General features: G+C 35.6%; 1 protein-coding gene across 12 annotated transcripts in view; it reads right to left on the reverse strand.

Moving 5' to 3' along the window:
* ADAM22 (ADAM metallopeptidase domain 22) overlaps positions 1-14,770 on the reverse strand; it is a 226,019-nt gene that overhangs the window by 37,056 nt on the left and 174,193 nt on the right. For all 12 annotated transcript variants that reach the window (XM_070467439.1, XM_070467450.1, XM_070467442.1 and 9 more), the window contains exons 18-24: positions 14,503-14,583; positions 10,960-11,010; positions 10,679-10,742; positions 8,874-8,979; positions 6,503-6,622; positions 3,268-3,436; positions 25-139 (exon numbers count right to left, since the gene is read on the reverse strand). In XM_070467439.1, coding sequence (XP_070323540.1) covers positions 25-139; positions 3,268-3,436; positions 6,503-6,622; positions 8,874-8,979; positions 10,679-10,742; positions 10,960-11,010; positions 14,503-14,583 — 706 coding nt within the window. The remainder of the gene's footprint in view (positions 1-24; positions 140-3,267; positions 3,437-6,502; positions 6,623-8,873; positions 8,980-10,678; positions 10,743-10,959; positions 11,011-14,502; positions 14,584-14,770) is intronic.

Below are 14,770 nucleotides of genomic sequence, written 5' to 3' on the forward strand. Positions count from 1 at the left end.
AATGGGACCAAATTAAGTACCTACCATTGCCAGATAGCGTAATGCCAGCCTTTGCATCATCATTGTAAGGGAAGTAAGTGCTGCAGTCTTCACCTACCCAGTGTCTGTTACACACACACTTCAGCTCATTACTGCAAACCTGAAATCCAAAATCAATCTAGAATCAACACTAACTCTTAGCTACAGAGGCATGAAAAATAAACATTAATTTTTAAAAATAAAAATTAATTGTATTAATTTCTAATAATTATATGCCTAGAATTAGATAGGACTGGACATTTATTGGTACTCTCTTCCTATTTCTAATTACTTACTAATTATCTTACTCAAAAAATATTTTCTAGAGAGTAACAGTTGACCCAGAGGAAACAACAAAGCTTAAAAGAGAATTTATATTTCTTACACAAAAATCAATGATCAATTTGAATTTTGTTAACTCAAATTTTATGAGGGAGATTTTAGAAAACTAAGCAGAATTACAATCATTTTCCAATTACCCAATACAAAGTTTTCTTCTTCTAAAGAAAGGCTCTTTATACCAAACTTTTATTCATCTTTTAGGAAGCAGATAAGATAAAGGGAAGCCTGACAAAGAAGAGGGGACGCCTGAGGCTTTGCAGTGGTCTGAGAAGAAAGCTTCACAAAACCATAACCTGGGCATCTCAACCCAAGCTCCAGAGCTTAGCTATCTCAGGGGTCATGGAATCTGAAAAGTCCCTCAAAGCCTAGGAGAAAAATTCACATAAACTGGCACCAAACTTTTAAAAATTATCAGACAATAATCTTCACTTATATATCCAGGAAACAGAACCTATGTTTCTGTTCTAAAGTCTTATTATTCAAAGCAACTTTGAAAGGAATGAAAAGTAGGAGAATTCAGTTAGGGTTAAGATCAGAGAAGTTCTTTAGGACTCAGGTTTGATTGGATGGGTTTCTCATTTCTGTCTGCTTGAATTTGCCAGAAGACAACATACATGCAGATTTAACTGTACTATAAATATGATCAAAAAATTGCAGATTTCAAATTAATTCAGATTAGCAACTTTCTGCAGATTAACAAATGTGCAGGAAGAAAAAAAAAAAGGCCTGAGTTTGAGCCCCCACTTCACCGACTATCTTTTCAACAGATCAAGTCAATAACCAGGTCAACTGGTTTCTCCAAGTATGTTTCCACATCATGCAGCAGCATCAGTGATACATTGACAAGAATTGCAACACTGTTGTACAATGATCATAATAAACACATTCACAGCTGACATTATTGAATATTCACTGTGTCACAGGGATCGATCTAAGTATTATGTATCAGTTACAGGTGTTAATTCATTGATTCTTCACAACAATCCTGTATCCTGTATCTGAGGCAGTATTATTATTCCCACTTTATAGAAGAATGGAGTAAAACACAGATAGGTTAACTAATTTACCCAATCTCACCCAGTTAGTAAGGAGGAGAGCTGGATTTCACACTCAAACTGTCTGGATCCAAGCCCACACTCTTAACCTACATGATGTAATGTATATAGAGAATACCTACTGTATTTCACATTTTAATTTTAGTCACATATACAAAATTGAGTCACTGTAAGTTAAAAACACATAGGATATAAGCTTTCTTTATTATGCACAGTTATTATAAATGATTGAATGCTATTTACCACCTGATTTACTTGTGTCTATCACTCATTTGTGTGTGCATATGTGCTAACTGGCTTCAACCGTGTCCAACTCTTTATGACCCTATGGACCAGAGCCTGCCAGGCTCCTCTGTCCATGGGGATTCTCCAGGAGAGAATACTGGAGAGGGTTGCAATTCCCTCCAGCAGGGGATCCTCCTCAACCAGGGATAAAACCTGTATCTCTCAGGTCTCCTGCACTGGCAGGGGGGTTCCTTACTACTAGCGCCACCTGGGAAGCCCTGTCACCCATCACTCATTCCTTAAACAGTTAATTAGCACAACTCTGTATTACATACTCAGGACTTCTAGATGAATAAGATACAGTTATTCATTAGCATTATGATCAAGAAATTATTCCATTATGCTTTTCTCCCATCCCCCCAAAAGCATCTCTCCCTAACATACTCTTACTTATAAAGGAAAGAAGACTTGGCAGATTCCTTTAATCTAAAGAGCAAAACTAATTCCTATATACCTTCTCTATTCTCCTGTACCAGAAGAATCCCTATTCTTAGGCAAAAAGTAACAGTTACTAAGACCTCCCTTAGGGAATTCTTGGTGTATCCCTAAGGGATATACATGGAATGACTAGGATTGAAGGCTTGTCCTTCCAGAACAAGGATTCTCAACTGGATAGTATAAACAGAAGGAACCCAGAGAAGATAAAAAGAAAATCATGGCACATGCTAAAAGAAAAAGATTAAAGACATTTTTGTTAGCGTAGGAATTCCTAACTGAAAATGACAAAACTGTAATTGCTAATAAAGCATGTTTATTTAACCTATAAATTTACCTATATCTTGCCAGATATATGCAGGAAGATATAATTTAGCCTTTTAAATACCACCATTTTTTCTATTTGGGCTTCCCAGGTGGCACAGTGGTAAAGAATCTGCCTACCAATGCTGGAGATGCAAGAGACTTGGGTTTAATCCCTGGGTCAGGAAGATCCCCTGGAGAAGGAAATGGCAAACCACTCCAGTAATCTTGCCTGGAAAATCCCATGGACGGAGGAGTGAGACAGGCTACAGCCCATAGGGTCACAAAGAATCAGACATGACTGAGCACCACCAGCACCATCATTCTTTCTATTCATCTCTGAGATTCATTTCCTTAACTATTCTGCTTCTATTTCTAGATGTTATCCTCAGCTGGTACCCACTGTTTAAGTCAAGGCAATTATGGTCTAACTGGCCAGTGCCTATACCATACCAATTGTTAAATATTGTGGCCACTGCCCCTACTTTGTACTCCCTTTTTCATCCCATTATAGTTTGTTAACATTTGTCTCCTAACTCACTTGTAGAAAACTCATATTATATTAAATTAGATCAATTTAACCTAATAAGAGTGGAAAATGGAAGAATTTGGTTAGGAAAATAAAACTTTTTCTCATTCTCAAGCTTTCACAGATTACACAACAGAAATATACAAATGACAATGACCACATGACTGTTTATATCCTAGCTGGAGAAACATGGGCAAGCATGTTTTCCATTATTACAGAAACAGGCAGTTCAGGGTCATATCTGTTTCTCTGATACAAAAGAACTGAATAGATCCCTACGGTGAGGTGGTGAATACTTACTCCATTTCCTGAACAAACAGTGCCTTCTTTATTGCTTAAGCAAGTACTAAAGTTGAAGGAAGCCACAGGAAGACACCTGTGTTCTAAGCACATCATTTTGGGACCACAGGGTGTCCCGTCTTCCACATAGCCAAGGTCAACATCTTCATCAAGCTTAACATGCCCACCACTAAAAATAAATTGAGAGCAAAAAGAAAGCGGTATTCCATTAATTTACATTTATCTTGAGACTACATATCAAAACTTAAAAGTAGGCAATATCACTTTCTCTATTTTCTCTTTATTACATAATTTTAAAAGTAGCACAAACATTTTCAATCTCCAAATGGAGAAAGCAATTGAATCTTTTGATCTAATTATTTTCAGAGATATTTATATACCTTAGGATTTAAATATAATTATTATAACAAGGGCCTGAAATGGCTTTATCATTTTCCTTTGGCTACTATGCTGCGTAGAAGTCAAGTAAGTCATTATTAATAACATTTGATTTGATAAATAAGTACCTTCAAGATTTTAAATATATTTCAAACAAAGATGAGAATTTTTTAGTTTTGGTTACATTTCCCCAAAAGATTGTTCTATTTACAAACTACAGTTGACCTTTGAACAACATGGGGGGTAGGGGTACCACCCCTCCATGCAGCTGAAAATCCAAGTTCCACATGCATAGATTCAACCACTGGGGAATTACGTAGTGTTGTAGCACATATTTATGAAAAAAAGAAGACCTGTATTTACTGAAAACAACATGCACATAAATGGACCCTTGTAGTTCAAACCAGTATTACTCAAGGGTCAACTGTATATTTGAGAATGGCTAAACTACTGCAACAACTATTCAATATAGAAACCCATATATTAGGCAAGAGTGAAAAAGAAACAGGATAAAAACAATCAAATAAACAGGATATGGACTGAAAATGTATAGTCCTAATCTATTTATTCATATAGTACCATGTCAATGCTACTACAAAAATTTCCATTGTTTATTGTTTATTTATTTTTATCAAAATTATGCATGAAACAGTTTTATGAGTTAAATAGGCAAATTGGTTTTTACAATGCAGTGAAGGGATCCATCGCCCCTACTCCTCTTATATCCTTCCCTAGAGGAAATCACTTTCTACTTTTAACTGATTCTTTTGTTATTTGTGTACATATTTTTAAATAATGAGTTTGTATCACTATTTTTAGTTTTCCTATTTTCAGTATTATCAATTGACTGCCCTCTATGGAATAGTTAAATCAACAGCAAATCGTGCATTGTTAGGACTTATTAAATGAGTGATATAGTACACCATAATTATACCTTTTCTTTTACTCGTATGTTTCATTTTCCCTCAGAGTAGCAAGTCTCTTATTTGTTCACTGAATTATCTATCACTAACTCAGAATTACTCCAACCCTGTTGTCAAAATCTCCACTTAAGATGTGTCTGAACATCAGTTCATCTTGCTGAAATAATCTCTCCTAGAGTTTCCACTTGGAATTCCCCTGCTCCTATCTGATCTGGTTGGCCCCTGTAAATGGTACAGAGCTGGGTATCTTGGCTTTCTCCAAGATACTATTCATTGGAGGATTGCCCCATCTTTCTCCACAGTGGATGTCTTGTTTCCTAAATTCCCTATGTTTCCTTCTGTATTTTGGTGGAGCACAGTTTCTAACAGCTTCCTGAGAAAGGACTTAGGGGAATAAACTTTGGGGAAACTTATCTAAATGTCTCTTTATTTTCTACCCTCACACTCGATTCATATTTTGCCTGAGTACAGAATTCCACTTTGGAAATTATTTTCTCCATTGTCTTTTAGATCCCAGCACTCTTTGATAGATTTGAAACCATTCTAATGCCTATTCCTTTTTTTTTTTCCCTCTGTCCTCTCCGGAAACAGCTGGGATTCTTTTTCCTTAGGTTCTGAAATTTCATAATGATAAGTTTTGATGTATTAACTAATTTGACTGATTTCACCTTGCACCTGGTGAGCCAGGCAATATGGAAATCCAAGTCCAAAAGTTCTAGATAACGCTCTTGGAGTTAGTCATTGCTAATTTCCTCCCTGCTGTTTTCTCTGTTCTTTATTATTTCTATTCTAACATGGTGAGCTTTACTCTATGTCCCTTTCTTTGTTTCTTTTACTCTACTTTCTGGGAGATAATTTCAACTATTGAGTTTAATGTTTGCCATCTTTTTTTTTAAATTTCTAACAGCTTTCCTTTGTTTTCTCTTAATGTTCCTCATTTTTAAAAATTCTACCCTATTCTTGTTTCATGATAGAAGTATCTTAAAATATTTATAGGTAGTTGTTGCATTTTCTGATCATTTCTCTCTCTCTCTTTCCATGTTAGAGTCTTTCTTCACAAATCTGGTCATCTGTTTATATTTGAGTTGGGGAACCAGACAGATGATTGGAAGTTCTGGGACTTTCTGACTGAATATCACTGAGGCTAGACCACTTCTATATACTTCTGATAACTGATTTTTCTGCTGACAATAAGCTTGGAAACCTTCTATTTTATTCTTTGCAGACTGTAAAGCTCAAATCTTTCATGGGAGGGTGAGCAGTCACCAGCTTAGCTGGGTCGGGGAAGTAAGCTATAGATCTAACAGCTTCTCTAACAGAGTTCACCTATCTTTTTCATTTGAATTTCTTCCTCCATCCCCAAGTCCTTTATTCCCTCTTCCAGAAGTAGATGAGGCTGCCCATTTTGAGCATTTTGGGACTGGCAGTATATATTGAGTCAGTTTCTTGGTTTTCCCCATTATTGACTGAGAACTTCAGAATTTTTAGTTTTGATAATCATCTGCCACACATCTATTTGTTCTCTATGTTCTAGAATCTTGTTGCTGCAGTTTCCTCTCCCTTTTTCTGCTTCCCTATGGACATACAAATTCTAGAAAAAAAAATGTATTTAGTGTCATTTTAGTGGGATTCCATAAGGGAGCAAAAGAAGATGCATCTATTTAATCCACTGATAAGAATGAAATGCAAACTAAACCCTGCAAAATTTAACTGAACAATGAAACATAACTCTAGCTACCACACAATAGTCCACATTCAACTAATTCTTCCCTTCTTTCTATCTGTTCTCTGTCAGGATTTACTTAATCATCCCTATGGACTAGAATCCATTTCATCTTACTAACAAACATATGAACTGAAAACAGAAGTAATCCCAAGCTTCATTCCTGGGAAATAAGATGGCTAATGTTCTCACAGAACGGTTAGATCATTACCTGCAGTTTAACGTTCTTCCCTGCTGCACAACCAAAGTAGACGTAATCTCACCATCAAGTTCTCCAAGTCTTGGGATGTTACCAACGTTCGTACACAAAAGGTAACCACAGAGCACGTCCCTGTGTTAAAAAAGCACCAGGTATTTACTTCTTCCCTCAAAGATACAGCAAAGTCTGTACAGTTAGAGCAATAATGTTATCTTACTTAAGCATTTGTTTTTTCATCAACTGTACTATTCCTTCAAATTACAAGCAAAACAAAATAACCTCAAATTAGTTTACTCTCGGCTTTAAAAATTGTCTTCTCTGAAACTTTTGGTGCACCAAAATCCCAACTATGTTCTAGATTTTCCTTTATTGTCCAAGTATTTATCTAAAGAAAATTACCCATCAAATGGACTTCTTTTATATCTGAACCTCCTTCCTTATAATAGTATATCACAGGATATACTAAGACATTTTAAAAAATATTTGATAAGTGAATGAATGAACTTTGAATGAGTATTCTTTCAGAATACAGTGTTTTCTTCAACCAATGGCACCAGAATTAAAGAACAGATTATATACTTTGTGACTTCTCAACCACATAGGATCATGATTCCTTTTCCAATATATTCTACTTCTCCCCCCAGCTAGCACATACAATTCTAATTTAACTTGTAAAATATTTTCATTTGTGTTAACTACTATCTTACATATTCTCTATATTTAACATATTTTAATCATTAATATAGATAATGATAAACATATTCTAATAAATGTCTTGCAAAGACTTATTAGCAGGCCAGCAACTATATATGTAAATGTTAGACTTTACCATATAGAAAAAGAGAAAAATTAAGACTTGAATCTATCACCAACATAGAAAAATACATATTATTGTATCAAAAATAATTTTTAAAATTTATATCATCACATTATTGTATCTATCATAAATAAAAATGTTTTTTAACGTAGAAGAGATATACATTCAACATTTTTTATTGGAGTTCACTAAATACTTTAGTATATATTAAAAACATTAGATGATTTTTATTCTTAAGGAAATTATACTCTGGGTAAGAAGAGAAATTACACACATTAAACATCTATAAAACATAGAGTTAGTGACAAGGACCATAAAAGTAATGCAAAGGATGCAGGAGAAGAGGGAGGTGATTTATTTTCAGGGGAAATAAATAATAATAAATAAAATAATCCAGAAATAATTTACAGAGTAAGTAAATTATCCAAGGGGATGGGGATGGGTAATTTTTTGGATAGGTAAAAATTTTTTATGGAGTATAAAGGGTTCTTCCTAAAGTATGAATAGTACACATACCCGTGTGGAAGTAGGACAATAAAATATATTAGAAATGGCCAGGTTTGCTAGACTTCGAAAGAGTAGAAAAGAAAAAAACAAAATATGTAGGTTGGGGAAAATTACAAAAGAGGTACAGTGCCAAGCTAAGGTTCCATTTCATGCATTAAGCAAGATGGTATGACACTCAGCAAAGTGGTTAAGAGAGAATTCTAAAACCAGACTGCTGAACTCCAATTCTGCTCCTATTATATCCTACCTACATGACCTTAGTCAACTTAACTGTCTTAGTTTCCTCCTCCATCAAACAGGGCAAACTGCCATGAAGATTAAATGACATCACTTATGTAAAGTATAATACAGTTCCTAACACGTAGTGTGCACTCAATAGACGTTATTCTTACTATCAATTAAGTATGTGGAACCAGTGAAATTTGAACAAAGAACTGACATCATCAAAAAGGTTCAGGATAAGATTATTTTGATGGGATCATGCTAGATGCTGCTGGCCCAGACAACTAAGAGGTTTCTGTATTAGTTGAAGAATTGACATAGGTCTTAGTCGGGGTAATGCGATAGGCACAGAAATGAAGAGATAAATTAAAGACAAATTGTGGAGGAATGAGAGAGAAGAATAAACATGATTTGCCATTTGGATAATGAGTCAGAGAGACGGGAGCATCAAGGATCACTCTGAGGCTTCTAAACAGGAGAGTGAGATATTAAGATCTGTGGGGAAAAGAGTTCTTTATTAAAGTCAGAGTCAGATAATTCCATCTATCAGCACTGAGAACATTCTGTTGGCTTTCATTTTTGTTGCCTTTGAGATGCTGACAGATGTCTTCTAGGTGAGAGAGACCTAAGGCAGTCATAGGCATCACCTGAGCCTTGGGAGAGAGGTCAGAATACATACTGAGACTCAGAAACCCTCTGCAGAGGTGGGGTTGGAACTCTGGGAAGAGATGAGGGAAGGAGAATGCTTTATGGCATGCCGAAAACAGGAAAGTCCTGATCGCTCAGGAAGTAGTGCCTGGAACTCAGGTATAAACTCGGCTAATTTCTCCGTCTCACCGTTTGTTGCACTGTATCCACGTGTCTTTGTCTTTCCCACAGTTACCCTTCTCGGTGCCTTCTATATTCAGTTTCTCATAGCAGTATTTATCTGATGACATCACATCTGAAGCAGAATAGAATTTTCTATCAGTGAAAGATATACCATGTGAGCTGTTTAACTATTTGCAGTAAGGGGAAAACACTTGTGAAGAACTCTCCTCTTTCACTACAACGTTACCAATTACAAAAGTTGTACCCATGCTTCACAAGAGTTCCCCATACCAAAAGCATCCATCACTTGGGTACATTTCTCACAACTGCTCATTTAAAACTTGAAAACAAATCTATTTAGATCTTCGATATGATTCAGGCTGTAAGTTCTAAGAATAACACTCCTGAGAATTTAGCCAATAATTGGGGAAAGATGCTACCAAATGGTTCATTGACAAATATTCAATGCTTTAATCTCAGTGCCAGATAGAAAGCATGAATTTTTCACTCAGCAACTTTTATGAATCCTAAAGACAATTTTATTAAAAGAATGATGCACAATAATTAAAGACTCAAGAAAGAGCACTATTTCCACCTTGTTTATTAATTCTTTGTTTTAAATTATTATTTTTTTCCTTTATTTGTATTAGTTGGAGGCTAATTACTTTACAATATTGTAGTGTTTATTAATTCTTAATGGCTATCAAAACATTACTCTGCTTGTAAGCAAACTTGAATTCATGTTAAATCTCTGACTTTCAAATAACATTTTAAGTCATGTAAGCATTTTTGTCAGGATTTTATTTTTGCTAAAGCCAAGGTCAGTTTACGGAGCTATCCAAGATTTAGATCAAAATAACTTTTGCAAACTAATCAAAAGATGACTGTCAGTGTATATTTTTTAAACTGATAATGTTTGGTAGTTTCTTTTCCTACTTCTTGCTGTCAGCCACTAATTTTTCTCAAGAGGAGGAAGCAAAAACCATATTTCTTTTCCAGAGCATAAGCCTACATAACTAAAATGTTCTCCTATCCCAATGTTTCTTTAGTTGTTCAAAAGAGAGCATACACTTCCTTTCCCCAAAGGATTATAGCCAGTATTTGTGACAGTTAAAGGTTATCATTATCTTTATAGCTTGCTTTCCAATATAAATCATCTTTTCAAAGAGTTTGAAGCAAAAACTTCTTTCAGAAGGGCCAGTAGTACTTCTGGAAAAATATAACATTTAAATATGCATTCAAATTAAATGTTTTAGATATAAATGTTACATATTTCCTTCTGAAAATCTGCCAAATTTTGAAAGGAATAACATTAAAATTTCTTTCTGATATGACAGAGCTACCCTAGCAGAAATTCACCTGTAACTAGGAAAACCAGCTAGAGTTTGAGAAAGAGAGATAAGAAAGAAAAAGCAACTCTAGCTAAAAGGCTACACTTCTTATCCAAGGGTGCCCCACTCAGGGTCCATGTCCATTCCACATGGCTGATGGGTTTTGCCTGAGGATACTAAGTTAAAGACAGCATAAGAGGAGCAGAAATCCAGGTTGCGTTGTTCTCCAAGTTGCATATCCTAGAATGGATTTTACCTTTCTGGCAGCAAAGGCACTTTCCACCAAAGACATGGCTAACTAGCCAAGATGTATAGAGCTGTGTCTTATCAAAGGAGGTGCTTTTCTCTAATTTCCACAAAAGTGCTCCTGCTAAGAGCTGCAATGGTTCTGAAAGTCCCTGAGTCATAATAAAGTAGTTGGAAAATTACTTCCATCCAGTTCACATGCCCTTGGGCCAGATACCATACTTGGAGAAGGCTCAAACCTTGTTATTTACTCACTTTGCCCCCAGATGTATTTGCATTGTCTATCCCTGGTTTTACATCTTCCTCCAAAGCAAATTCCCTGAAATGAAAAAGCATACCCATTAGTAGCACAATGTCTACTTCCATCAGGTAACTGAAAAATATGTCTAAGAAAACTAATAGATGAGTATTATAAAGCCCTTTTATCTTCAGAGCTGACTAAAAAACATTTAATATGATCTTCCTATTTTGATGAGACTTAGTATTTTTTCATGCTGGTACATAGGAAACACTTAGGTAAAGATGAAGCAACCTACCTGGACACCATCACATGAATAACCATCCATCTTATGAATATTGGGGGCACACTAGGAAAAGAAAACAGAAATATGAACCAAATGCACAGCAAGATATTAAGATGAGCTAATCTCTTTAAAGGTTTTCATTTTGAAAATGAAGTCTGATAATATAGGGTAGTCTCCCAAATCATCTGAAAATTAGAAAACAAGATCAAGAGAAAACAAAAGGAAATGTAACAATTGATGATTTTCCCCTAAAAATGTGGATCTACCAGAGGAAAAGAGCAGTTGATTTGTAAATCCTTATTTACAAATAAAAAGAACCAACAGCAAAGACTCAGCTAACTTATACAGACACACTACTCCTCAGAGTAAGATAAAACAGAACATAAGACAAAGTCAAAAGGATGCCACCAGATGGAGCAACAGATATGGTTTCCTCTTTTTTAACCATGAGAAGTAACAGTTCTTATACTTAAAATGATTCTCAAGTGAAAGTCTACCTTGGACATGTCAGAAAAAGACATGTTTTATAGCCACCCCCCCACTTTTCTTCCCTTGGAGCAATTGCAGAAAAGACTTCAAAAGACTGCAAAGCATTCCTATGTGGCTAGAAACAGAGTGTAACTTTAAAATTTATTATACATTTTTCTATTATTATAGTAATTACATACTTATTTGAGAAAAGTTAAGAAATGTAAAAAAAAAAAAAAACAGGAAAATTGAAAGACCAAAGTCTCTAATATTCCCACCATCCAGAGACAACTATTTATTATAATTTGGTACATTTTTTCCTCTACCTTTTTCTACAAAAATGTGGTATTTTATAATATAAGTATAATCAAATTATAAATAATGCTTTATATTCTGTTTCAGCCCTTCACTTTCATCATGCAAATTTAATTGTATCATAATAAACTTTTTTGTAGGTATCATCTTTATAGCTGTAACACATTCCCTGAGCTAACAAGTCATATAATCAATGTATTAAAATATTTACTTACAGTTATCTCAAATTTATGCTGTTACAACCAATGCAACAAGAACACCTTTGTATGCACATAATTTTCAGATTTAGAATTCTTTTAAAATCCTGCTTATCACATAATTACATTTTAAAGAAGTTGCTTTAATATACTTTCATTCCCAGAGCCCATTACGTAATCATTCATTGTATCCCCATCCTCACTAGGTGTAAGTTTAGGAAAACAGTGCTAATTAGACAGTAAGAATGCAAATCTTTAATCTCAGAATGACTGCTTTTAACAGACTTTTGGACTCTGTGGGAGAAGGCGAGGGTGGGATGTTTCGAGAGAACAGCATCGAAACATGTATATTATCTATGGTGAAACAGATCACCAGCCCAGGTTGGGTGCATGAGACAAGTGCTCGGGGCTGGTGCACTGGGAAGACCCAGAGGGATCGGGTGGAGAGGGAGGTGGGAGGGGGGATCGGGATGGGGAATACATGTAAATCCATGGCTGATTCATGTCAATGTATGACAAAAACCACTACAATATTATAAAGTAATTAGCTTCCAACTAATAAATGAAAAAAAATTTAAAAAATAAAATAAAGCATTTTTAATGGTTAAAGTAGGGCTTCCCAGGTGGCACAGGAGTCAAGAATCCGCCTGCCAATACAGGAGATGCAAAAGATGCGGGTTTGATTCCTGGGTCAGTAACATTCCCTGGAGCAGGAAATAGCAACCCACTCCAGCATTCTTGCCTGAAAACTTCCATGGACAGAGGAGCCTGGTGGGCTACAGTCCATGGGTTCGCAGAGTCGGACATGACTGAGCACAGCACAGATACACCACTACTGATTCTCTCTTCTCTAGAGAAAAAAAGATGTGGGCAGTCTTCACTTTGCATGGCTCCAGTGTGAAGGAATTTCACTCACTATGGTTTTGTTAAATGACACCAGTACCCCAAGGACACAGTTCCAATGTCAGTCACCATAGTAGATTAAGTGTGAATAATTGCATGAAGAACAAACTTTGCTATTAGCTCTTCAGTCCACCAATCGCTTGGTAAATAAGATACGATCATCACAGTTAACAGCCCATCTAGTCACTTCTTTCAAAGTCTGTCAGGATTGATCACTGAGCATCTGTTCATTCAGTTCATGTACAGACAAAAGAGCTTGGTGCCTTTCTTTCTCTGGGTTATATCACGTGGCATCTTATAATAAAACTGAATAGTTGAAAGAGGAAACTGGCCAACAAAGGTGAAAATACAGCAAAGAAATGAAAAGTGATAACACTGGAAGAGAAATTAAAATCAAATGTAAATAGCACGACAGAAAAAAAAAAAAATCAATGACTTTGGGAATGGGATGCTGATACCACTATTCAGCAAAAAAACTTCCCATTCACAACTTCACATCTCTCGGATATTTCCTGACATTGAAAGCACAAAGGATCATGTCAAAAAACTGACCCAAACTTAGAAAGAAGAGTAGCAATTCAACAAGGCTTAGGAAAGATGCTCACTAAGTATCATAAGGTTTCTGACCAGGAGAAAGCAAGCACAGCTCAAATTACTGATAAGTTTTTTACGAAGAAATAAAATACATTAATTTTCAATATTTTTGTTTTAATTTAATGTTAGCTAAATAAATATTAGTTCATTTTTTTCATTTCCCTATTCATTTAAGACCAACAGGGAGTTTTTAATCACCTGATATTTTTTAAAGATCACAGAATAATTGTAAATTTTTCCATTGATTACTACAATACTTCACATGGTTTCAGCTTTTATGGTCACTTTTGTGATCCTTCATTACAATGCAAAGCAAGCACTGCCTGTATACACGTACACGGAGATCTGTGATCGCCTGTCAAAGTTTATTAACTTCTGTGTCTTCCTTGAAGTGAAAGTGTTAGTCGTTCAGTCATGTATGACTTTTTTCAACTCCATGGACTGTAACCGGTCAGGCTCTTCTGTCCGTGGAATTCTCCAGACATGAATACTGGAATGGCTAGCCATTCTCTTTTCCAGGGAGTATTTCTGACCCAGGGACCCGTGTCTCCTGCATTGTAGGCAGATTCTTTACCATTTAAGCCACTAGGGAAGCCCTTATCTTCCCTAATGACAACTAAATGATATTAAATTCAAAAGCAGCAATTAGTGGCAAGCTATTTCAGGTAAATAAAAGTCAAGAGAGGCCCTGTCTCAGAACCCAATATCCTGTGGTTCTCTCTGCCTTACCTGATTCGTTTCAACCAGCTGAACAGAAAGAGTCTTTCTGTTTCCTCCTTCACTAGCTAGACTAAACACAAAAGCCTTTTATTTCCTACTTTCAACAAAAAAAAAAATAGTTAAGGCAGATATACAGTCTTAAGATTAGTTCAGCGTTAAGACAAAACCACGCTGAACATCTGCTCAAGCTTTGATTACTGAAACTTCAATTCCCAAAAAATTAATGAAAGGAGAGGAAGAGTTGACATGAAAGAGAAACATGAACATCTTACCCATTTCCATTCCATCTGAGGGTCAGTTCACTAAACAAACTCCTACTTTTTCCCCCTTGGATTCAGAGAAATTATTCATAAGTTACCTGGCTTGAATTTCCAGAGCATGTTTCACGAATATCACAATCATTTACTGCTTCACGGCACACGGTTCCCATAGGCTGAAACTAAAATGAACAAAACTCAATGTGCAAAACTGTCAAAGGAAAAAAAAAACAACAAACCTCTTACAGTATCATCTTAAAAATGCAAAAGGAAATTTTTTGGATAGGAATACCTTAAACTAGTTTAAGATGAAAATCTGTGAAAACCACAGCTACTGCATGAAAATGTTAATTTAATAGTTCTCAGGGC

The sequence above is a fragment of the Odocoileus virginianus genome, chromosome 1 (assembly GCF_023699985.2).
Source record: "Odocoileus virginianus isolate 20LAN1187 ecotype Illinois chromosome 1, Ovbor_1.2, whole genome shotgun sequence".
Lineage (NCBI taxonomy): Eukaryota > Metazoa > Chordata > Mammalia > Artiodactyla > Cervidae > Odocoileus > Odocoileus virginianus.